This window comes from Anas acuta, chromosome 1 (assembly GCF_963932015.1).
Source record: "Anas acuta chromosome 1, bAnaAcu1.1, whole genome shotgun sequence".
NCBI lineage: Eukaryota > Metazoa > Chordata > Aves > Anseriformes > Anatidae > Anas > Anas acuta.
The window spans coordinates 124,134,741-124,159,695 of NC_088979.1; the positions used below are offsets into that span (position 1 = coordinate 124,134,741).

The window sequence follows — 24,955 nt, forward strand, 5'->3', positions numbered from 1 at the left end:
TTACTTACTATGACAAAGGAAAGCAGACTTCCACCTCCTATACTAATTATTTGGAAATTATTTCTAACACATATGTGTTGAGTTGCCCTTTATGAATCTTCCTTAACAAATAAACAACTTCAGAAAAACAAAGCAGCTTACTTATCTGTCCTTCTCATTTGTGTCCAATTCCCTTTGCTATGGGTTCTCCAAGTCTGTTTGGGAATTTCTGATGTATACTTTAGGCCTGTGGGGATGCAAACCTTAACAAAGCTGAAAAGGTTTCAGACACATTCTGGACATAACAGCCAATAAACAATATCTATGGAGTCCTGTTCGCTTTAAGACTCATACTACTTCACCTTCTCTGTTGGAAGTCTTCTGGCTGCAGAGTAACGTCCATGTGTATTGTGACAGAATGTTAAGTCCTGGAACAGTCAGACCATAACAGGGACTTCAATAATGCTGAATGATAGCACTGGGGTAGGAGGACACTGAATCTTCCCAACACAGTGAAAATGACAACATTCAGTGTGTAATACATTGCCACATAGAATGAAAGGGAGAAGAGATTGCAATTTTGCATAAGATGGTAAGTCTGCTCAGCCCTGCTACCTGGAGTACTGTGTCCAGTTCTGAGCTCCCCAGTGCAAAAGAGGCATAGAACTACTGGAGTGAGCTCAAAGGAAGGCTGCTAAGGTGATTAGAGGACTGGAGCATCTGTCATACGAGGACATGCTGAAAGAACTGGGCCAATTTAGCCTGGAAGAGAGAAGCCTGAGGGGGACACCTCATTCATGTATAAAAATATCTTGGGGGGAGGGTGTTGAGAGGATGGAGCCAGTCTCTCTTCAGTTGTGCCCAGCTACAGGACGAGAGGCAAGGGGCACAAACTGAAGCACAGGAGGTTCTGGCTCAATATGAGGGGGCACTGCTTTACTGTGAGGGTGACAGAGCACTGGGACAGGTTGCCCAGAGAGGTTGTGGAGTCTTCTTCTCTGGAGCTATTCAAAACCTGCCTGGATGCCATTTTGCGCAACGTGCTCTAGGTGATCCTGCTCTGCTGGGGGGATTGGGCTTTATGGTCTTCAGAAGTCCCTTGCAACCTTGGCCATTCTGTGATTCTGTGAAAAGAGCAAGTGCCTTTGCCTTCAGACCTTTATCCAGCAGAAAGTCAAATTATTTTCATACAGAAAGTTCTGTCCCTATCCTCCTATGAGAAAAAATACAAAGGAAATAAGATTTTTCCACTTTATGAAGCATATCCCCTTCATTCGTTCATTTGTTCGTTCGTTCGTTCATTCATTCATTCATTCATTCATTCATTCAGTTTAAGACTCTGCTAACAGTTACAGATGCAGAATACAATTTTCACATTTCTTGGCAAGTACATCTATACTGACACTATGAGCATTACCAATGGGCGGTTCTCATCCAACATTTGTGAATAAATGGTAAATAAAAATTTACCATTTTATTGGGTCTTCTGTATTTATTTCAAATTTGAGAATGCTAAACTGAACATGATTTTTTTTTTTTCTTACAAGTAATTCTCATCCATATTTTCTTGCAACAAACTGCTTGTGCAGAAACTGCTTGTGCAGGGGGGTTAGATATGATGACCTCCAGAGGCCTTTTCTAAGCTCAGCCATTCCATGATTCTGTGATTTCTCTTGAACACAGGCAAATCAAAATGTCTGGTCAGATCACTCTGGTCCCAGCTGCCCCACTGTCAGAGTTTTCACAACATATACATGATTATCAGAGGATGGGGAACAGTGAAAGGGAAAATTCTTGCCACTAGGAAACATCTCATTTTAGATGTTCAGAAGGAAAATGAGAATAGGATTGACAGGACCCCTCTGAGGAGGAATCTGAAAAAATATGTTCAAACAAGATAAACAAAAAAGCGTAAAAAAATCAGTAGGGAAGAGACTCACATGGTCAGTTCAACCCATATAACAGAAATGGCAGCTGGAGAGCTATTAAGAGGAGTACAGAACAACTTTGGAGGAGAGATCTCTCTGAAGTGGTTATATTGTCTGGTGAAACAAATTAATCACTACACTGCTCTACATGAACCTATGATTCTATGATCTCATGCTGGTCTTTCCAGGAGAGAGGGCAGATACTGAGAAAGGATCATGCTCTGAAAACCTTTTTTGTGTTCCCAGGGATTTCTACTGTCTACAGTCAAGAACAAAACAAAACAAACAAACCCCACAGAAAATGAAATCGTATAGCATAATTGAAGCTAAGTTGATTTCTAAAGATCAAACATGATTCACATTTCCCCTGCATTCCTAATGCAAAGATAATTAGGGGAAAAAAAATAAAAAATAAAAAAATAAAAAAAAAGCAAACAAACTATGACCTAAAATTTCTAGTTACTTACATTTTGGCCAATATGGCAGAGACTAACTTGTCTCCATGGTCTCCATGTAGCTAAAGAACAGCCTCCCATGGTCAGGGACTACAGCTGTCACACACCTGCTTCCATCTGAACTCAGACCCCTGCCTCTGTACCCAATCAGGGAAATAGTTAAGTTTGTGAGCATCTTCATCCCTTTCCAAAATTGCCTAAGATATACTGTCTCACTTCATTCAGCTCACAGATAGCAACAACAGTCATTCCCATGATATGTAGCATTTCCTGGCACTGCCTCAGTCCAGTCATTCTATAAATAAGATATAAAAGGTTCAGGGGAGGGGAGGGGAGGGGAGGGGAGGGGAGGGGAGGGGAGGGGAGGGGAGGGGAGGGGAAGGGAAGGGAAGGGAAGGGAAGGGAAGGGAAGGGAAGGGAAGGGAAGGGAAGGGAAGGAAGGGAAGGGAAGGGAAGGGAAGGGAAGGGAAGGGAAGGGAAGGGAAGGGAAGGAAGGGAAGGGAAGGGAAGGGAAGGGAAGGGAAGGGAAGGGAAGGGAAGGGAAGGGAAGGGAAGGGAAGGGAAGGGAAGGAAGGGAAGGGAAGGGAAGGGAAGGGAGGGAAGGGAAGGGAGGGGAAGGGAGGGAAGGGAAGGAGGGGAAGGGAAGGGAGGGGAAGGGAAGGGAGGGGAAGGGAAGGGAAGGGAAGGGAAGGGAAGGGAAGGGAAGGGAAGGGAAGGGAAGGAAGGGAAGGGAAGGGAAGGGAAGGGAAGGGAAGGGAAGGGAAGGGAAGGGAAGGGAAGGGAAGGGAAGGAAGGGAAGGGAAGGGAAGGGAAGGGAAGGGAAGGGAAGGGAAGGGAAGGGAAGGGAAGGAAGGGAAGGGAAGGGAAGGGAAGGGAAGGGAAGGGAAGGGAAGGGAAGGAAGGGAAGGGAAGGGAAGGGAAGGGAAGGGAAGGGAAGGGAAGGGAAGGGAAGGGAAGGGAAGGGAAGGGAAGAAATCCCTGGCAATCTAAATAGGTAAAAGACACCTTCTTTTAGTCCAGCAGTTATCGTGAGCCTAGGGCTGTCTTTCCACAGTGTTTGGCTCTATTTTGTTTCTGCAGGATTCCATTCTTCACACCATGAGGTTTTTCACTTTTCATGCACCTTACACTCCCCCCTTAATTGCAGATTATGACATCACATTCATTTCCTGCGGTCCTACAATCTCTGCAGACAACTACTGTGCTCACTGGAGGCAGTCATAATGAATACCCAAGTTGAAGTGAACCCACCATCACTAAGACTGACATGCATTGCTTTAACGAACATCACCTTCTTAGGACCATCCCAGAGAAAGCCTGAAGAAGAGCAGCTTCTCCTGAAACCCCTCCACTGTGTGCCTGTGGAAAAACTTCACAAAAAACACAGGCCTTGTCACTGTGCCATCCCAAAGGCACCAGTACTTTCCAGGAAAACAGAGATTTAGTACTAATTTATTGACAGTGTCTAATGTAAGGACAGAGGGTAGCAGAGCTAGCACCTCAAGGGATAGAAAAAGCTGTCACTTCCCATTAAGTCAAGGCTACTATGAAAGGTGAAGGCAGAGTTTGGACTATGCAAGAGCTTTTCTCTCAGTTTGTCTGAGCTATTTTTCACATCTTGGCACTGTGTCAGAATACCACAACAGTTTAGTTGGTCACAGCTTGTCTCAGAGATGTTGACCCAATTTCCCTCAGCTCCACCCTAGAGCACTCTCTTCTGCTTTGTCTGCATTTGCCTGAGTGCTCCATGGGGAAATGTTCCACCTGGGAGGCTGGAGAAGCAGTTTCTGACAGACTTCTAACATCAAAACAGCAGAGAAAAGCTCTGGGATCATGGGGTATGTGTAGGAGGGGATAGAACAAGAACCAAAGAAGACGAAAGAAGAAAAGGCATAAAGAAAAGCTCACTTGGACAATAAGAGCTGACAGTAAACCTTCTGAGAGCATAAAATGATACAGCAAGGAGAAGGACCAAGGACAGAAAGAAACTTCAACAGAGCTATATGTACCCCCAGTACAATTTTTTAGGGCACGGGATAGACATTAGGGTAACACTTTGACTTTTTGCACCCAGACCTGATTTGAAAATGAGATTTAGGAGAACATTTAGAAGAGCATAAAATCACTCTCCTTTTGACTGAGGCAGTCAAACAAGAGTTCTGTGGAGAAGATCTTTTGTCTACTCCTTAGGAGAAATTCTCCATTCTCCTTAGGAGAAGGTCTCCATTTTAAAATGCGTCATTTTTTTTGACTGTTCTAAAGCAAAACAGACATGTCTGGGAAAGACTGGCTTTGACTACAGTGCAGAAAGAGGATTTGTCCAGGTACTAGATTAACAAAGCTTTTTGGTCCATGAGAGGAGAGAAAGTCAATATATAAAAGTAAAGAGCAAGGCTAAAGGGTCATGCATCCAGAGTGTTGTTGCTGGTCCAGAAAACAAGATATACAGGAAAAGCTGCCCAACTTTTTCACACATATACATAATTCCCACAGCCACCTTTTCAGAACTGACATAGCACAAGACGTTTGTGTTGCAGAGTAAGGTAAAGTCAAAGAAACATTATTGCATGGGATTTACCAGTTTTAATCAGATCATTCTCTCTAAGTCGCCAATTTGCTTCTTGTTGCTGCCATACTATGAAAGAGAGCACAACAGTATTACAAGACAACCCCTTGGGGAGGTCAGGTGAAAGGAACTCTTCTAAGGCCAGAAGGGATCTATTGGCTTTGATACTGGCTTTTGATACTGTCAATAATCTGAAAATATTTGTCATTTAAATTGCACTTGTAGGACTGAATGAAAGAAGACAGGCCCCTAGAGTTATGGGAATATCTAGCAGAGATGCAGTTTTTAGGATTGCATTGAAATTACTGTATCTGGTTTTGGATCCCTCAATGTTGTTGAAAAACTGGAGCAAGCTCAGCAAAGGGCCACTGAAATAGTTACACAGCTGGAGTACTTGCCCTGTGAAGGACCTGGAGAACATGAAATCCAGAAGTAGGCTTCCAAAATCTACAAAGATTTTATTAGAAAGATAGAGCCAGGTTCTTCACATCCATGCACAGTAGAAAGATGAGAGACAACAGGCACAAATTGAAACACAAAATGTTCTGACTGGATATAAGGAAGTCTTTACTACCATGAGGACCATCAAGCGCTAGGAAAATTTACTTGGAGAGGTTATGCAGTTTCTATTCCTGGAGATTTTCAAGACCATATTGAAAAAATGCTCTTGAGCAATCTGTCTGACCTTTTTTTTGAGCCTGTTTTGAGCAAGAGGTTGGAAAAGAGATATACATTTGTACCTGCCCAGATGCTACTTTCTTCTCTAATCACTTGGAATATTTACACAAACATTTTATGACTGTCCTGTTACTTCAGTTTGAAACGGCGTTAGTGAGCCTTAGGACATGGTTTTGTTATCCGAAGGTTTGTTCCCAATACACCTGTCCAATAGGCACTGAGAGTTGGAATCTACATGAAAGTCTATTAAATAATGAATTTTGCAGAATCAGGTGCTTGGCAATGTTTTGCGAAGAAAGCACATTTCTTACTTAAGTGCCATTATTTATACACACCTAACTTGTGAAATCATCTCTCTAGCTACTTCTGATTGGTTGTTTTAGTTCACCTAACTTATCTCTATTGAGCATGTGTGTTACAGAGAACCGGAGGGGGCGAACACCAAATCCCATATTTCTATACATTTCCATTTTGGTGGGTGTGGATTTAAATATACTGATGACCTTTAATGAGCAAAAGGTCAGTCTGGAATCTTCTTTCAGCTGCTTTCTTAATTCTTGTTTTCTTGCTTTCATCCCTCATCTGCTTTGCTTTTGCTAGCTCAAGACTACTAGTCTCCTTGTTTTCTTCAAGGTCTTGTTTTCTTCAGCTCAGGACTACAGTTTCACATTGCTAACTTATCTAATAATGACTAATCCTTGAAAAATCAGACCCTCACCCCTTTACTTGCATTGGATCTATATTGACTGTGTGGTTTCAAAGTAAGTCAATTCACCTGTCTGATCTGTTGGTAAAGTAGTCTAACAGATAAACAGAGGAAAAGAAAAAACATTATTTGGCAATTGTTTATGCTGTCACCCTCTGAGGTTGTGCAGTCACTAGATTCTGAGAGAAGGGGTGATGGGAAGCCCTAAAGATAAGCAAAATGTCAGCATGGAATGGACATTCAGAAGATTATAACACCATAATAATCACAGAAAATCATTACATATTGTTAGGGTTTAGACATATAAACTGTGTTTTACACTAGTATGTCATCAAACCAATGATACACTGTGTGTGCTTGGCTACTATCAGTAAACATAAACTATTTTGCAGTACACTGAATTAAAGCATAATATGCCTATTAATAATAAAAGGTAGGCATCTTTAAAAACATTAACAATATAATAGATTTTAGATTTTGTTTTTTAATTTTCACTAATAGTAACCTCATGTCAGTAAGACAAATGCCAAGGAACAAAAGAACACTCAAAAACATTGTTTTTTTTTTTTTTTTTGCAAGTAAACAAAGGGACAGCCAACCGCCTCTTATGACAGTACACAAAGTATCTTAGGAAAAAAAAAAAAAGCACAAATAAGCAGGTTTCCCAAGAAGCTCAGAATTCAATCAAGACACAAAGAGAAGAGTAACAAGATTAAAAAAGAACAATGGGAAAAATTTAAGTATGGTCAAGAATACACATATCAGAAAGACGATTCCTTTCAGTTTATTTAGAAACAGTTCACACGCTCACATTTACTTTTAACAGCATAGAATAATTAGATTTCAGGAGAGATTTACATTAGGAATTATCTGTTTCTACAGCAAGAATGAATACTAGATGTGAGAATATGAAAAATGAACAGAGCATCAAATCTGGCACTGGAGCCAAACTTGGAGGAATAAATGCATATAGGAGTATTTGAGGCATAGTATAGTAATAGCCCCCTAGGTTGATCTAGAGATTTATAGTTTCTACAGCTGGTTAGGTGGGGAACAGACAATGGGAAGTGAAAGAAACATAAGGAGAGAAGAGTGTGGGTTGTTTTGGTTTTGCTTTATTAAAAAAAAAAATGGGGAAATAAAATCAACTGTTTTCCTAATGAACTGCTGGGATGAAGTAGTTATACGTTGTGAAGACCATTAGGAAATGGACTGTGTGAAGCAAAAAAGGTGAAATGAAAGGAAAACTTGGGCTGGGAAAGAAGGGAATATGAGTACAGAGCAATCACTGGACAGAAGGAAAAGCACATGAAAAGAACCAAAATGTGTGCATGTAGCAGAATAAACTTCAGAAGCTGAAGAAAGAAGCAATAAAGAAAAATAATATATAAATACATAATCTAGCACAAGATGCCAAGCTGTATTACCAAACATGAGTTTACTTCAATGAAGTTTTCTCACTCAGGAGAGACTAAGAGCACTGGGTTTGTTAATTTCAAAGAAGAAAAGGCTGCTGGGGGAATGCTACTGCTGGGGGAATCTTACTGCTGGCATTAGCCACCTAATGTGAGTATATAAAGACAGTGTAGGTGATACCAGTCAATAGCTAACTCTGTTTTGTATGAAAGAGATAAAATACGTTCTTTGAGGAAAGGGAAAGATGACCCAGGCCTTGGAGATGTCTAAAGGATGATTAACTGAGGAACTGCTAATCGGGAAGACTATTATCACAGAATCACAGAATTGTCTAAGTTGGAAGAGACCTCAAGATCACCGAGTCCAACCTCTGACCTAACACTAACAAGTTCTCCACTAAACCATATCGCTAAGTTCAACATCTAAACGTCTTTTAAAGACCTCCAGGGATGGTGACTTCACCACTTCCCTGGGCAGCCCATTCCAATGCCTCACAACCCTCTCAGTAAAGAAGTTCTTCCTAATATCCAACCTAAAACACCCCTGGTGCAACTTAAGCCCATTCCCCCTCACCCTGTCACCAGGCATGTGGGAGAATAGACCAACCCCCACCTCACTACAGCCTCCTTTAATGTACTTATAAAGATAATAAGGTCGCCCTGAGCCTCCTCTTCTCCAGGCTGAACAAGCCCAGCTCCCTCAACCGCTCCTCGTAGGACTTGTTCTCCAGACCCTTCACCAGCTTCGTCACCCTTCTTTGGACTCTTTCGAGCACCTCGATGTCCTTCTTGTAGTGAGGGGCCCAAAACTGAACACAGTACTCGAGGTGCGGCCTCACCAGAGCCGAGTACAGGGGGACAATCGCTTCCCTAGCCCTGCTGGCCACACTGCTTCTTATGCAAGCCAGGATGCTGTTGGCCTTCTTGGCCACCTGAGCACACTGCTGGCTCATATTCAGCCGACTATCAACCAATACTCAATAGGACATGATGCCACAGACACAAGTTGCAATAATCTCTTATTACATCTTATTACAATCTCCTGCTATGTAGGAAAAAGAAATTTCACCATGTCACAAAACATTGGGAACAGTTGCTAAAGGATGTTGTGGAATCTTCATCTTTAGGAGTAATGACAACTAGACTAGAATAGACCTTGTGTGACCTAACACACTTTGGTCCTGCTGTGAGAGTAGGGTTGGAGCAGAGGATTTCCACAGGTCCCTGCAACCTAAATTATTCTTTGGTTTTGTAGAAAGCATCTTTTAAGTTACTAAGATTTGAAAAAGGTTTATTGTATATATTTTATACTAGCAGCACATGCAAATTTCTTAGATTATTGAAGTTTATGCTTTAACATAAATCTTAACATTTATTTAGGATCTCATATTTACAAAAAATAAAAATAAAAATTAACCAAGCTGGTAAGGAAGGACATCTTTTCATCACACACAAAATAATCATTCAATATTCTTCCTATACCAGCCCTCAAACAACTCTGCACAGTTATTTGCTCCTCCAATTATCAGTAATACAGTTGTGATTCCTTCTGCAATCAGAAGGGTCTGCATGTGGTCACAAGAGACTGTCAATTTTATCCTCTCCAGCTGACATGTTCATATACTCCTGCATCCTATGAAAGAAGAGCCTATAGCTAGTACAGAAGCCAGGCAGATTTATTTCTTCCCTAATACTTCTAGAAACATACAGGGAAAGAAGAGAGGAGGTAACTGTGTGTGGTGGGTTAATCTTGGCAAACAGACAAATGCTCACCCAGCCACTCCCCTTCTTCAGCAAGACATGGGGAGAAAATAGGATGTGAATGCTTATGGATTGAGGTAAGACAGAGAATTGCTTACTGATTACAATCACAGGCAAAACTGACTTGGCTTGGGGAAAATTAATTTAAAGCCTATTAAAAGAAATTTGGGTAGTGAGAAAAAAGAAAAAAAAAAAAAAGGAAAAGAAAACAAACAAACAAACAAAAAACACCAAACCAAACCAAAACACATTAAAATGACACCTTTCCACTGCCAAGCTTAACTTAACTTCCTCACTCTTCTACCCCACCTAACCAGCACAGAGGATGTGCAGTCAGTGCATAGCAGTTTCTCTCTGCAGCTTCTTTCCTCACACACTTTTTCCCTGCCCCAGCATGGACTCTCCACAGGCTGCAGTTCTGTCAAAAAATACCTATCTGCTCCATCACGGAGTCTCCCAAAGGCTGCGGTGTGGGTATCTGCTCTGGCATGGATTCTTCCACAGGCTGCAGAGAGTATCTGCTATGGTGCCTGGACTACCTATCTCCTCTTCCTCCTCCTCTGACCTTGGTGTTCCCTCTGCTATTTCTCTCTTTCTAGTCCCTCCTCCTCTCTCTGTCTGATGTTTTCTGACCTTAAATATTGTTTGCCCAGAAGTGCCATACATATCTGATCAGCTCAGCTCTGTCCTGCAGTTGGGCATTGCAGAACCAACTGGAAACAGTTGTCTGGCGAGGGAAATCCCCTAGCCTTTTCCAACAGAAGATACCCCTTCAGTCTCTACCACTACTAAAACCTTGCCACAAAAAGTCCCATACATTATGATACCCAACAAGGATATTTAGATCTCATGATCTACATAGCTCCCTCCACTCCATCCCTTTCAAAATATGGTTCAACCTGTGTTCCTTCCTGTACTCCAACAATCTTTCCCTCAGACATCAAAACTGGATAAAGGGATAAAAGTCAATCCCCTGAGCTACAGAAACAGCAAGTGGATAGTTGGTTGGTAATTACAGATGTAGGGGTACACACATAGCAATAGCACATTTTCAGTGATACGGGGCAGACATCATATTGGATACTACTATGGGACAGGAAAAAACAAACAAACAAACAAACAAACAAAAAACAGACATAGAGCTTGACTGACAGAACTGCACTGGAATTAATTTGTATTTTGGACATGAAAAGGAAAAAAGAGAAATTCCATATTATTAAACTAATAGTTTTATTTCACTGACCTCAAGCTCACTTTACTTCTTTTAAAAGTGTCAGCTTAGCACTGTTATCAAGTAGTCATTTCTCTTTTTTCCCCACATTCTCATTTCTGAAATATTTTAAAAAGAATGTTTTAGTTGTGAATTCTGAGCACTATTTGCAAAAGCATCTGGTAACTTAAACACCACGTGACTTTTAGCTAGAAGACCTGGATAAGCAGTGGGTACTGAATACCAAGAAATGTATCACATTGTAAACAGGTTTGTGAGGATGGAATCCAGGAACAACCATTTTCATTAATGAATCTGTCAATTTGAAAGAAGCCAATCAGTCCAGAATTTTGGGAACCAGTAACCTAGGGTGGCCCAATCACCTAGAACTTTCCATACTAGGCCCTCTGTATGGAAAAGCCCTTAGAGTTGCAGGAAACCCTGCAAGGTTATAAACCCTGTTTATATACACCTACAGGAAGAAAATAAACCAGGATTCGAACCTTCATTTTCCTTCTGTAAACTGCCATTCCTTTCTCTGGCTGTTGAGCATGAGAAGAGGTTTACTTTGATATAGTGAAAAGCGAATCGCCAACACACACTATATCCTGTATCACCTGGAGGGTTAACTGCTCATGGATGTTATTTCACTTTTCTGATTAGCTGGATAAATTTGCCATATAGTAAGAACCAACAGACAGTCTTATTAAACGAAAGAAAGAATATCTTAAGTTGTGGTAGGGGTCAGGAAAGACAAAGTTATCTTGGAAAGGTAGCAGGAGAGACAAAGATATCTACTTTGAATGCTTCTTGTCAGATTCTTTGTACTAAATAAAGAGGTAACAGCTGGTCCAGAAAGGACTCCGCAGGCTTCCATATGGTGAGGAGGAGGGAAATGCCCACACACTCCTCTACTACAGCATAAGAGAACTTGCTTCGCCTTTCTATCCTATAGTTCACTCTTTAGTCTTGATAAAAAGAGGTCTGTGCAGGATGTTCAGCAGAGATCTGCTCTTAGGCTACTGCTTTTGCTATGTATTTCATAAAGAATACTATATATATCCCAGTGTCCTTTTGTTCACAGGAAGAACTGAATATACACAGAGAAGTACTGGAAAGGACTCTGTGCAAAGATAATATGCAAGCAAGAGTACAAAGTACACTAGCAGAACGTGGCTCCATTCAGACAAGACAGCAACATATTTTTAGCAGAAGAGGAGATGAGGAATGGCCGTCAAGCCAGAAAATTTTGCGAAAACCATGAGGAGTAAAATTATCTTCTAACATTCAAGTTGACTAGTTGGTTGTTATTTCTAATTTTTGCCTGTTTTAAGCTGAGGAAATGACTAATGGGTGTAGCGTTCTGTAGTTTGATAGACTGTCATTATTTCAGTTGTAATCCTTAAAATATTTGTTCATTCTTATCTATGTTCAGCTCCTGCAATAATAGGCTGAAGAGGAGTATCAGCATTCATTGAAGACTAGAAAAAATGGAACCTTCAAGAATATAGAAAAAAAATCCTCATTTTTATTTGCCAAGCCTAATTTCAATATTTTTGGAGTACTTATGACTACTGTCTGATACTGAATTATTGACTTGCAGTTTACCTGGATTTTGGAATAGTCACACTATCGATAAAGACAACAGTGCTAGAGCCATATAGAGCTGCTATATGACTGGCTGAGCTTTCTGTCACAGGAGCAGCGCTGTATGAATGTAGTGTCATTTCTTTCAGGATGAGCAAAATCAAAAGGCACACATTTTAATTGTTCTCAAAGAATAAACAATAAAAAGTACTAACCAACTTCCTTTCATAAGTGTCCAACATTCCTTTCATAAGTGTCTAGCACAATTAACTGTGTTTTAATAATGTTATTTTGCATAATCCCAATCACTTAATGAAACAGGAATTAGGTAACACACTGACAACCATTAACTACCCACTGCATTTGAACTCAGTGTTAACCAAAATGTTTGTATTCTCAATGTCCTAGACAAATTCTTGAATAAGTTACAATCCAACATTAAAATTGTGTCTGCAGCTGAAGCTGGGTTCCACATCAGATATAATTTTTAGAATACTAACTGTGGTGCAGCAACATTTTACATTATTAAGAACCCGAATATCAAAAACAAGGAAGCTCCACAATAACATTATACAAACAATTATATAAGTAACATAAGCAGCATTTTGGTTTAATAGATTGTCTTAAGGTTGAGATGGGAAGACATTCATGACAATCGTGACTTTCAGATTCATGTCGTGGTTTTGGCTGGGATAGAGTTAATTGTCTTTGTAGGAACTCAGACAATGCTGCGTTTTGGATTTTTCATGAAAAGTGGTGATAACACACTGATGTTCTTAGTTGTTGCAGATCAGTGCTTACACAGAGACAAGGACTTTTCTGAATCTTATGCTGCCCTGCCAGCTAGGAGACTGGAGGTGTGCAAGAAGTTGGAAAGGACACAGCCAGGACAGCTGACCCAAACTGAATAGAGATATTCCATACCATATGACATCGAGCTCAACAATAAAAGCTGGAGTAAAGAAGGAGGAGGAGTGGTAATGGTGTTTGGAGTAATGGCATTTTTCTTCCCAATAAACCATTATGCATGATGAGCCCTGCCTTCCTGGGCATGGCTGAACACCTGCCTGCCAATGGGAAGTGGCAAATGAATTCCTTCTTTTGTTTTGTTTGCATGCATGGCTTTTCCTTTACCTAGTCAACTACCTTTATCTCAATCTACAAATTCTTGCACTTCTACCTTTCTGTTTATCTCCCCCATCCCACCTGGAGACAGTGAATGAGTGGTTGTGTGGTACTTAGCTGCCTGCCAGGGTAAAAACACAACAGTCCTTTTTGATGCCCAATGTAGAACCCAAAGGTTCCGAGATGATGACAGGTTTGATTACAGTATGCAAGAGCAAATTTTAGATATTACAGCTGTTTAGCTTCTAATTGGCAGGTTCCTATAATTGCCACAGAGCTTGCTTGCTGTATGTCAGAGTCCAGCGTTTGTTAGTGGCTGCTTTTGCTTCTTTCACATGCTCTACTCCTTATTATCTTGTTTTGCTGTACCTGGGAGCATTTTGATAAGAACTGTGGACATGTGCCTGGGCTAGCAGATGGCCAGGGCATCACTGCTGTTCCTGTGCTCCTGTACTGAACAGGCTGGAACTCCAGACTGAACTTGAGTCAGAGGGATTTGTGGATGAATCCACATGGGAGCACGTACATCCCAAAGCACCTCTGGCCACAGATAAGTCCACTCTGGAGCAAAGTACACTTTGAAGCATCTGTGGCCACAGAGAAATCCGTGCCACAGCAGGTACATCTTACAGTGTCTCTGTCCATGGAGAAGGCCATGCCAGAATACCTCAGAGTGCCTGTGGCCGTGGATAATACCACAACACAGCAGGTGTCTGTCTGAAGGGACCTCTGGTGTAAAGGGACAAGCAGTGAAGATTGTGATGGATATACCTTTAAATTGTTGTAAACCATGATCTGAGTTGCATGTTATAAGGAGTCCTATAGAAGGAAACACTCAAAACAATGGAGGACAAGCCTTACAAGACAGTACAAGTACAGCAGTGACCCAACCTGAGCTGGCTTTGGCATCCAGTAACTTCACACAACACACCATCTCTCCTGTCCCGAGTGACCATCATAACAGACAGAAGCTAAGTCAAGGAGTAAAAGATCTCAGTGGACGTTTTATTAACATTTTATGGACATTCCATATGTGGTGACTAATGAGGATGTCTTGGAAAGTGTGGGACCTGAGCATGACACAAGTGGTATGGAATTAAATGTCATGACAGTTTGGCAAGACTTTGGCCAAATACCTTTACTGGGTGATAGGCAATTTATTTTACTTCCTCCTACAAGTATTTCACACAAAGTAGCATTGGCCTCAAGACAGAGAGCACATTAGAAGTCTAATGATAATACCATTATCACTGTTCCTTACTGAATCAGATTCACAGACCCCTGCTCCATGCTCCCTGTTCCATGACCAGGTTGCTGCTATTTCCCCTTTCCTTTCTGACCGCTATTTTCAGTAGCACTAGCAAGAGGGCCCAAGCTAGTTAAGATGGTAGAGTGTATTAGATCTGGTGTCAGCTCTGCTCCATGTGGCATCTCTCCTTCAATACTGTTACACATCGGTAAAGAAGTGGAACTACATTTTAGTTGGTTAGTTACAACTTCTCATTTTGCAGACAGAACCCAATAGGCAGCTTGAACAAAGGCCTGAATGGAATTTCCAGACATGTTCTTAGCACCAACAAGTGGTCCCTCCAATACTAGTCTGAGAAACTGGAAGCATAAAGAGAAGAGACTGCTAGTAAGCACTTTCTTAGAAATTATTGATGAGAATTATGTCATCTCATAGCTCTGTGAACTTCCAAATATGCAAACAAACTCCCAGGCAAATGCCAAATATGCAAACACAGGACCAACAAAGTGGCCAACAAAGTGGGGTAGAAGAAAAGGCCTCTCACCTTGGCAGGCTCGTTCATCATCAACAGGTTGGTAGCCAGCCTTGCAGGTGCATCGTCCAATGGCCACCATCCACTCCCCTTCTCCATTGCAGTGCAATCGAACACCTGAAGACCCAGTTGTGTTTGTCTCTTCAGCATTTGCTACACATTTCCCTGGTGACTCCACCAGTGAGGTTCTTTCCCCTCCAGCAAAAGTTTCAGGGAAAGAGGCAAATCCTTTCACTACAGCTGGGCACTTATAGAAAAAGACCTGGACTGCCACCAAGGACATGCAGGCTCCTGAGTCCTGGAAGGCCAGGTAAAAGCCATGCTTAGTGAGTGGCCCAAAGCTGCGTACTTTAATATTCATCTTTACCACCTTCCCAGTGCTGTCCACCTGGGAAAAGCTTTCATCAGCTGCAATAGTATCCACCTTGGTCCAGGGGCCTTCACGCCATTCTGGCAGTTCCTGAGAGGCAATGTCGGCATCTGACTGGTGGTAATAGAGTGTGAAAGTCTCCTTGCAAGAAGAGGCCACAGTGCGCATGCTGGCACAGTCCCTCACTGAAAAACGGAGGCGGACATGGACTCGGTGAGCTCCACGTCGTTCTATGAAACGAGTACGCAACCAGTTATTCTGACCTGGTTCACCCACATTACAGACTTCAAAGGTTCGGATCGGGCGCTTCTTGTCATCCAGGACACTTACTTCATCCCACTATAATGGATGTATGGGAGAGAAAAAGAAGAAGAAATAGTATAAAAAATAGGGATTCAGTGTTCAACTGTGCCAGAAACACAGGACGGTCTTTCTTCCCTTCCTTTTTTCATTTGTTATGTTTATGACAAGATTTGAGCCTGCTGCTGTCATCTGCAGCACAGCACTACAGACAGAACAAAGTATTACCTTGTAAAGAAAAGCTTCTAAAGACTATAAGAAAGAACTGTGGCAAGACATAACTCATACAAAACTCATACAGCACTGCGTATCTTTAAGTCACAAAGTCACACCTTTCCACACTACTTTCCTATCTCTTATGTCCACAGACATGCACAACACAAGTAAGACAGAGGAACAAGAGACCACTTTTTGAAGAGAACATTAAAGCAGAAGTCCCTCCTACACAACTCCACCACAGTTAGTCTGTGTAGAGGGTTGGCTAGAGACCTTATAAATATTTTTGAAGGAGCGGGTAAGGAAGAAAGTAAGGAAGAGGCAATACTATTATATCAACTATCCTCTTCTCTTCTCTTCTGGTTCTGAGCAACAGACTATGTTCAAATTGTTCTTATGTCCAAAAATATAAACCGAGCCTCACTGGCTCCAGTCTCCTTTTCTTTATCAACTGCATGCACATAATCCCAGCAGAGGTAAGGTCAAGGAATGGACAAGAGAAATGCTTACCCCATCAGAAGGGTGAGTGGTCCAGCCAATCTCTGAGGTTTCTCCAGTTGTATCCAGAAGTATTTCTGTTTATATTTAAAAAGATTAAATAAAAAAGTACTTTGTGCTCTTCTGAGTCAGGCAAAAATCTTATCTGTCCCTCACAAGATTGTCTTTGAAAAAAAACAAAAACAAAAAAAAACAACTTTTGTAGAGGGCTTCCACACACCCAGAATATACATTCATATTTTGAGATTAAATACAATAGGCTATATCTATACTAGGAAACTAAGCAAGACCAAGACAGAGGCGCAGGGAATATGATCATGCTTATGCCATCATTAGTAAGTTGTTCTGAAATATTCTTGCCAGACAAAATCTCTCCCAGGCAAAGTTTAAGTATACTCACAGCACTAAACAATTATCATAATGAGCAGTAATGGTGAGGGCACCCTGACGTCAAGCCATTGACTACAACTCCAGCAAATTATCCACCTAGTGGTCCATCCATCAAGTCATGTCTCTCCAATTTAGAGACAAGGATGTTGTGTAGTACAGTGTCAAATGCTTTGCACAAGTCCAGGTAGATGACATCAGTTGCTCTTACTTTATCCATGAACACTGCAACCCCATTGCAGAAGGCCACCAAACTGTCAAGCAAAATTTTCCCTTAGAGAAGCTATGGTGGCTGTCACCAATCACCTCTTTGTTTTCCATATGCTTTGACAAAATTTCCCAGCACATCTGATTCACAATCTTGCCAGGCACAGAGGTGAGACTGGCTGGCCTGTAGTTCCCCAGATTTTCATTTTTTTCCCTTTTTAAAAATGGGAATTATGTTTCCCCTTTTCCAGTCTGTGGGAACTTTACCAAACTGCCACGACTTCTCAAATATAAAGGACAGTGGCTTAGCAACTTCATCCACCAGATCTCTCAAGATCCGTGGATGCATTCATCAGGTCCTACTCTACCACATAGGTCCTATTCTACCACACACTTCCCTGAAGAAGACGAAGTATGCTCTCCTGAAGTCCAGTTCAGTGAGCTTGCTGGGCACCCTCCTTGCTGCCCTAAGGATCTTGAAGCCTACCACTTCATGGTCACTGCAGCCAAGGCTGTCTTGAACTTCACATTCCTCACAAGCCCCTCCTTGTTGGTGAGAATGAGGTCCAGAATAGCACCTCTCCTCCTTGGCTCCTTTATCACCTGGAGAAGGAAGTTATCATCAACATATTCCAGGAATGTCCTGGATTGCTTATGTCCTGCTTTGTTGTCCCTCCAACAAATATCATGGTTGCTGAAGTCTTCCACGAGGACCAGGGCTTGTAAATGTGAGGCTGCTCCTATTTGTCTATAAAGGGACTCATCTGGTTGGTCATCCTGTTTGAGTGACCTGTTAGAGACCCCCACCAAAATATCACCTGTCCCTGTCCTCCCTTTAATCCTGACCCATAACCTCTTGTTCACCTTCTCATCCATCCTTCGGCGCAGCTCCATGCACTCGAGCTGCTCCCTGACATAGAGGGTGACACCCCCTCCTCATCTCCCCCGCCTGTCATTCCTAAAGAACCTGTATCCTTCTATTCCAACACTCCATTCCAACAGTTGGAGCCATCCCACCATGTCTCTGTGATACCAGTAAGATCATAGTCTTGCAGGCATTTGTATGTCTGTAACTCCTCATTTATTCCCTGTGTTATGTGCCTTTACATAGAGGCATTTGAGTTGGGCCCCTGATGAAGCTGACTTACTGGTTGGGGTGGCTGAAATTCCTTCATGCTGCTCTTTGGGTGCTGTCCTGCTGATCTGTGATCCTTCTCTAGGCTCTGGGCATCTATTGCTGGCACTAGCATCAAACTGGTAGGAGTTGGATGGATTGAGGTTATCCTTCTCTAGCGACTTTAGTTTAAAGCCCTCTTCGCCAGCTTGGCAAGCCTGTGACTGAAGATCTTTTCCCCTCCTGTTGCAGATAGACCCCATCATCCCCCAGTAAATGAGGTTTCTCAAAGTGAGTCCCATGGTCTGAGTAGATGAACCTGTGGCTGCGGTACCAGAAGCCCTGTAACTGTTTTTTGATTTGCCAGATTTGACTGGCTCTCTCAAATCCCCTTCTTTTGACCAGGAGGATTGATGAAAAAATACCTGTGCTCCAGAGTCCTTTACCGCTGCCACAAGTGCTCTGTTATCCCTCTTGGTACTTATCAGACTTCTGGTTGTTACCACTGGTGCCCATGTGAAACAACAGCTGTATCAGGGGGCTGTATGAGGTTTGGTAGTCTCTCAGTGACATTCCTGTTAAAAGCCTGTGAAGCAACACACCTCTCTAGAGAATGCATCAGGTTGGCAAACGGGTGCCTCTGTACCTCTCAGAAAAGAGTGACTTACTGCTATCACCCTTTGTCTTTTCTTAGTTGCTTTGGTTGTTATTCAGGAGCAGATTGGGCTGGTTTAGTCAGTTCCAGCATTTCTCCTGATGTGACAGGTTTTCCTCATCAGTCTGCAGACTGGTGAAGCGGTTCTGCAACAGCACACCTTGCTTCAGGGGAAGTCTCTTCCTCCTGCTGCTCCTTGCTATTGCAAGCTTCAATTTTGCTGTGTTTTTGGCCTTACTCCCTTCAGTGTGTGCTGGTGGGGGAGTATTTGGCTCTTTGGCCATGGGCTGTGGGTCCACTGTAGACTGTGTTCAATCTAACTCCATCTCAGCCTTCCTAATGTTATGCAGTCTTCTCACTGCCTCCTGCAGTTCAGCCACCTACTGCAGGAGGTCCTCCACCTTGGCACACCTTCTGCATGCAGGTCTGCTCCCTGTCCCTGCCCCAGGAAAAAGGTCTAAGCACTTACTGCAGTCTGAGCACCAGACAGAGCTGCAGTCTTTGCTCTCCAACAAAGTCCACCACTGTACTTTGAAAGTCTGGTAGGATGAGTGCCCTTGACCAGTGCAGATTTGCTATAGAACAGTCCTAGTCGCTGGGTTATGTGTACTCCAAGTACCCCACTTAGCCAGTGGAACAGCCCTTCTTTCAAAGGGAAGAAAACATCAGAAAGGGCAGAGTAAACCCATCCTAAGGTAAACATGATCAAGTGATCATGGTTAATCAGGCCTCAGGTTTCAGCATGGGCCAGAACTTATGTTTCCTATATTCCTACGTGAGATAATATATTTCTTAGGCTTTCCTGAGGAGCAGCTGCAGTTCCCAGCTTCAAAAGCAATGCAAAACATCCCAGACAGATTGCCAGAAATAGGAAGACCAGTTGCCAGTGGTGTTCCCCAGGGTTCGGTGTTGGGGCCCATCCTCTTTAATATCTTTATTGATGATGGCCTCCAACTAGACTTTGCACTCCTGATCACCATGCTCTGGGAACAGCTAGCTGTTCAGCCAGTTTTCAGTCTACCTCACTGTCATCCCATAGAGCCCATATGCTCACAGCTTGTCTATGAGGATCATATAGGAGACAGTCCAGGAAGACAACAACCATGACTTCCCTAATCTACCAGGCCAGTCTTTTCAATGCAGAAACTTGTTGGTCAAGCATGACTTCCTCTTGCTGAAGACATGCTGACTACTCCAGATGACTTTCTTCTCCTTCATTAGCCTGGAAATGGCTTCCAGAATTAGCAGCTCCATTGCCTTCCTCAGGATCAAAGTGAGGCTGGCCAACCTGAAGTTCTCTAAGTCCTTCTTCTTGCCCTTCTTGAACACAGGAGCGACATTTGCTTTCTTACAGTCTTTGAGCACTTCTCCCAGTTACCATGATTGATCAAATATTACTGAGAGCGGCCTTGCAATGATATCTGCTATGTCCCTCAGCACTCATAGGTACATCCCATCAGAGCCAATAGACTTCTGAAGGTCCAGTTTGCCTAAGTACTCCCTGATCTGATTCTCCTACACCAAGGGTACATCTTCCTTGCTCCAGCCTTTCCCCAGGCTCTTTGGGACTCCTGAAGGCTGGTCTTGCTGGTAAAGACTGAGTCAAAGAATGCATTCAGTACATCAGCTTTTTCCACATCCTGTGTTACCAGGTCCTTCATCTCATTCACCCACATATTTCCTAGTCTTCATGTTGTCACCAATGTACTTATGGAAGCTTTTCATATTGTCTTTGGTGTCCCTGACCAGATTCAATTCCATTTGGGCTTTAGCTTTTTTAATTTAATTCCTTGGACAATGTCTCTGTATTCCTTCCACTCCACCTTTCTTCCATCCTCTACAGGCTTTCTACTTCTGTTAGAGTTTCTCCAAGAGCTCCTTGTTCATCCATACAGGCTTTTTTGCCTGACTTCCTGTTCATTGGGAAGGAGTACCCTTGAGCTTGGAGGAGGTGATCCTTAAATATTAACCAAATTTCTTGGGCCCCTCTTCTCTCCATGGCATTATCCAACTGGACTCTTCAAAGAATATCCTTGAAGAGTGTGGTAGTTTTACTCAGCTCGGAAGCTGAGCTCCACTACAAATGCTCTCTCACTCCCCCTGCTCAAAGGGACAGAGGGAAAAAGTACAATGGAAGGGGCTCAGGGGTTGAGATAAAGACAGGGAGATCACTCAACAATTATCGAAAAGGCCAAAACAGACTCAGCACAGGGAGATTAATATAATTTATTAACTATTACTAACAAGCTAGAGCACTGAGAAACTAAAAACAAACTAAAAACACTTTCCCCCCACCCACCTTCTTCTGCCTCCACCCCACAAGTGGCGAAGGGGAACAGAGCAGAGAACAGGGCTTGTGGTCAGTCTATGATGCTTCGTAACTGCCGCTCCTTCACAGTCTTCCCCTGCTCCAGCATGAGGTCCCTCCCACGAGATGCTGTTCTTCCCAAACTGATCTGTATCGGGTTTGTGTGGCAAGGTTTTGGTAGTGGGGGGCTGAAGGGGTGGCCTCTGTGAGAAGAATCCAGAAGCTGCCCCACGCTAGGTAACAGCTAGTTTCAGCTGGCTCCAGAGGAACCTGCTGCTGGCCAGAGCTAAGCCAAGAAGTGATATTTGTGCCTCTGTGAGAGCAGATTTAAGAAAGGGAAAAAAACTGCTGGGGGACAGCAGCTGGGAGAGTAAAGAGTGTGAAACAGTCCTGCAGACACCAAGGTCAGTGCAGCAGGAGGGCAGGAGGTGCTCCAGGCAGGCAGCAGCAGTTCTTCTGCGGCCTGTGGAGAGGCCCCTGGTGGAGCAGGCTGTCCCCCTGCAGCCCATGGGTCCCACATGGAGCAGATCTCCACGCTGCAGCCCCCCCATGGGTGGAGGAGCCCCCGGTGGAGCAGGTGGATGTGGCCTGGAGGAGGCTGCGGCCCATGGAGAGCCCCCCCAGGAGCAGGCCCTGGGCCAGAGCTGCAGCCTGTGGAGAGGAGCCCACGCAGGAGCAGGGGGCCTGGGGGGAGCCACCCACCTGTGGAGGACCCGTGCTGGAGCAGTTTGCTCCCAACAGATGGACCCCATGTTATGGACCCATAATGGAGCAGTTCTTGAAGAACTGTTTGGTGCTGCCTTATTTAACATGGGGTAGCTTCTGGACTCTTCTCACAGAGTCCACCCCTGCAGCCCCCTGCTACCAAAACCTTGCCACATAAACTCAACACACCTTTATGTACAAAGCAAGGATCTGGTCATCAAACATAAAAGAAGGCTTTGGAAGCATGAATCTAAACGAGAAAGCAAATATGAGCTTGTGTCTAACTTTAGAAAAATTCTGATAGGTTGTTCTGAAAGTCTGAAGCTCAGCTCAAGACTCTCAGATTTGCAGAACTGCCATTACTTATCACTAATTTGAAACTGCAACACTCCAGTCATGGGAGCCATCCACCACTTCTCCAATTCCATTAAGATCATAGCCCTGCAACTGTGCACACATCTCTAACTCATAATTTATTCTACATACTGTATGCCTTGGTACACAGGCACTTAAGAGAGGCACCCCAATGTGTTGCATTCTTGAAAAGGGTCTGAGGGATTTCTGCAAAATGTTCCTTATAGGGACTTTCTTGCCTACAAGCAAGTGCTGGAGGTGACCCCACATAAGACTTATTTTTTTGATTTTGTGATTCCTTCCCTGTCATACCACTGCATGCCCTTTGTTCACTGCCTCACAGGGCTGCTGATTGCTCTCTCCCTCCCATGTGATTCCTTGTTTAATGCCTTCCTTTTGAGATCAGCCATCATTTGTTTCAGAAAATATCTTTGCTCAGTTTAGTGAGGTTGATCCTATCTCTGCCAAGCATTTCTTACTCCAAAGATTACCTTTGAGGAAAAAAAAAATGTTTTCCTTCCCTTCATGTCAAGTCATTTTGAGCAATCTAAGCTATTTTCAATAAACCAAGTTATCAACCAGTTAATAGAAAAGGTAGGGGAAAAATTAAATAAGAATACCTGACCCCACAACTTTTTGTGACCATATTCCCTTCTGCTAAGGAGGTACACTAATGTGAAAAGTTGTTAGCAAAGCAGCACAATTAACCTCTCTCTGTCTTGAACTTCCAGAAAACATTTAGAAAGACTGTCCAGCCATTCCACAGGCTGGACCACTTGCTGTAAAACAGACATAGTCATTCATATGCAGAACACACCATTCTTTTTGCACATATTTAATGAGTTCTGCAAAATGAGCTACACTTGTGTTTATAGCTGTACGCATTTATAAGTCTGTTGAAAAAAAAGTAACATTCCACAGAAAATTTAACTCTATCTTAGTAAGAGCTATTTAATTAGAAAGTTTTGACTTGCTCTCCTACATTTTGACTGTAGCCCATCAGGCGTTCTGAAATTCTATGCTACCCTACCTTTTATGATTAATAAAGTTAACTTGCCAAAAATCTTACATGACAAACTGTAAACAATAATAACATACATACATAGCTACTGACAGAAATATAATTTCTGTGCATTTTTAGTTAAGGATTTTTCAAAAACAAGGAAAAAATCTTTTTATCATCCAGTGTGTAGCTTAAAAATAATGCTTCCCAAAGTAAAACCTCAAAAACTTTTGAAGTGCTATAAACATTGGTAAACACAATCTTAATGAGAACCATTGTGCAATCTTGTTTCCTTTTAAAAAGTTGAAACAATAAGTTTACAAATACCTTCTGTTTCCAAAACAGTTTTGCCTTATGCTTCCCATGCAGATTGTTCTCTACTCTAAAAATCATGTCTGGAAAATTTTGGACAGATGTTATATTCTATAAGTGTATCAAATGAATTCAGCCTGATAATTCCTTTTTATGCATTAAAAAAAAGAAACCACCACCACCAAGAATAAAATCATTTTAAATTGCATATAAGAACTTCTTAAAGTTCCATTAGGTCTTGTAAAAGGGTACTGCCTTCATTATACTTCAAAAGCATTTTGCCTAAAAAGTGTTTGCTCTCTTTAGGATGTATAGAAAAACAGTGTGAATAATTTGGCTATTTTTCTATTCCACTCTCCAGCTTCTCCTTTTATTTCTTAACCATTTATACCAAGGTTTTAACGATATTGTTTTTCCACTTATAGAAAATTTTAAACATTTAGTTTGAAACAAAAATGCCTGATAAAAACTTGAAGAAAAAATATCTTAATTGATTTTACTTACTCAGGCAATCCTCTTTTGCTAGTGCTGAGTCATATTTTAGTTATGATTTAAAACTTTTCTTTTTCTTTTTTTCCTTTTTTTTTTTTTTTTTTTTTTTTGTAAGGTTTCTTAAAGACAAAAGGGGCTTTTTCAACTTAAACCTCTAATCTGAAGTTTCAGGTTTCTACTATATATAATCACAAGTTAACAAAATGGCCATGGCTCTTTTTCCTTTCTTATGGATAACCACAGCAAAACTTTTTACATGTCACTCATCACTTACTGTCCTTCCCCTAATGTATAATAATTCTTTGTGTTTTGACCAAAATTACTTACAAAATTACTTACATCTAAAAACAAAATTTACATCTACATAAAAACAAAATTACTTACATCTGTGATACTAATTAGCTTTGGGGAGCAATCCTAGTTCTAAATAACACTGTCACAACACAAGGTCCTGTCTCCCCTGACTGAACTGAGTTGCATTTCAGCTCCTGAGCAGCTGTACTTCTCCATAGGCAGAATTTTGCTGTCTTATTCTGATAAAGACATTTAAATCATGTGATCTGTGTGGTTGTATCAAAGAGCATTTTCAAAATTCTTTCATGACTAGAAACTTTCAGGGAGATCACTGAATTCTGAAAATGTTTCTACAGGCGTCACTGAATTACTTCATATTTGGGGAAGAAGGACATTTTCCCCACCTTCTCTATCTCATTTACACAAGGGAATAACAACTCTTAAAGTACTTAATTTAAATATCATTAATGAACGGTTTCAGAGACTTAGGTATTAGTGTATAATCAATTATTTTCCTTCTGAACTTCCCTCACTCAATTCCACTCTGCT

The 24,955-nt window shown here is 42.0% G+C and overlaps 1 protein-coding gene across 5 annotated transcripts in view; it reads right to left on the bottom strand.

Annotated features, from left to right (window-relative positions):
- Nucleotides 1–24,955, bottom strand: part of EPHB6 (EPH receptor B6) — an 84,060-nt gene that overhangs the window by 41,239 nt on the left and 17,866 nt on the right. For 4 of the 5 annotated variants that reach the window (XM_068700271.1, XM_068700262.1, XM_068700243.1 and 1 more), the window contains exons 3-4: nt 16,588–16,652; nt 15,204–15,900 (exon numbers count right to left, since the gene is read on the bottom strand). In XM_068700271.1, the coding sequence (XP_068556372.1) occupies nt 15,204–15,900; nt 16,588–16,652 (762 nt within the window). Of the gene's footprint in view, nt 1–15,203; nt 15,901–16,587; nt 16,740–24,955 lie in introns of all 5 variants that reach the window. The other variant, XM_068700281.1, reaches the window with a different exon arrangement.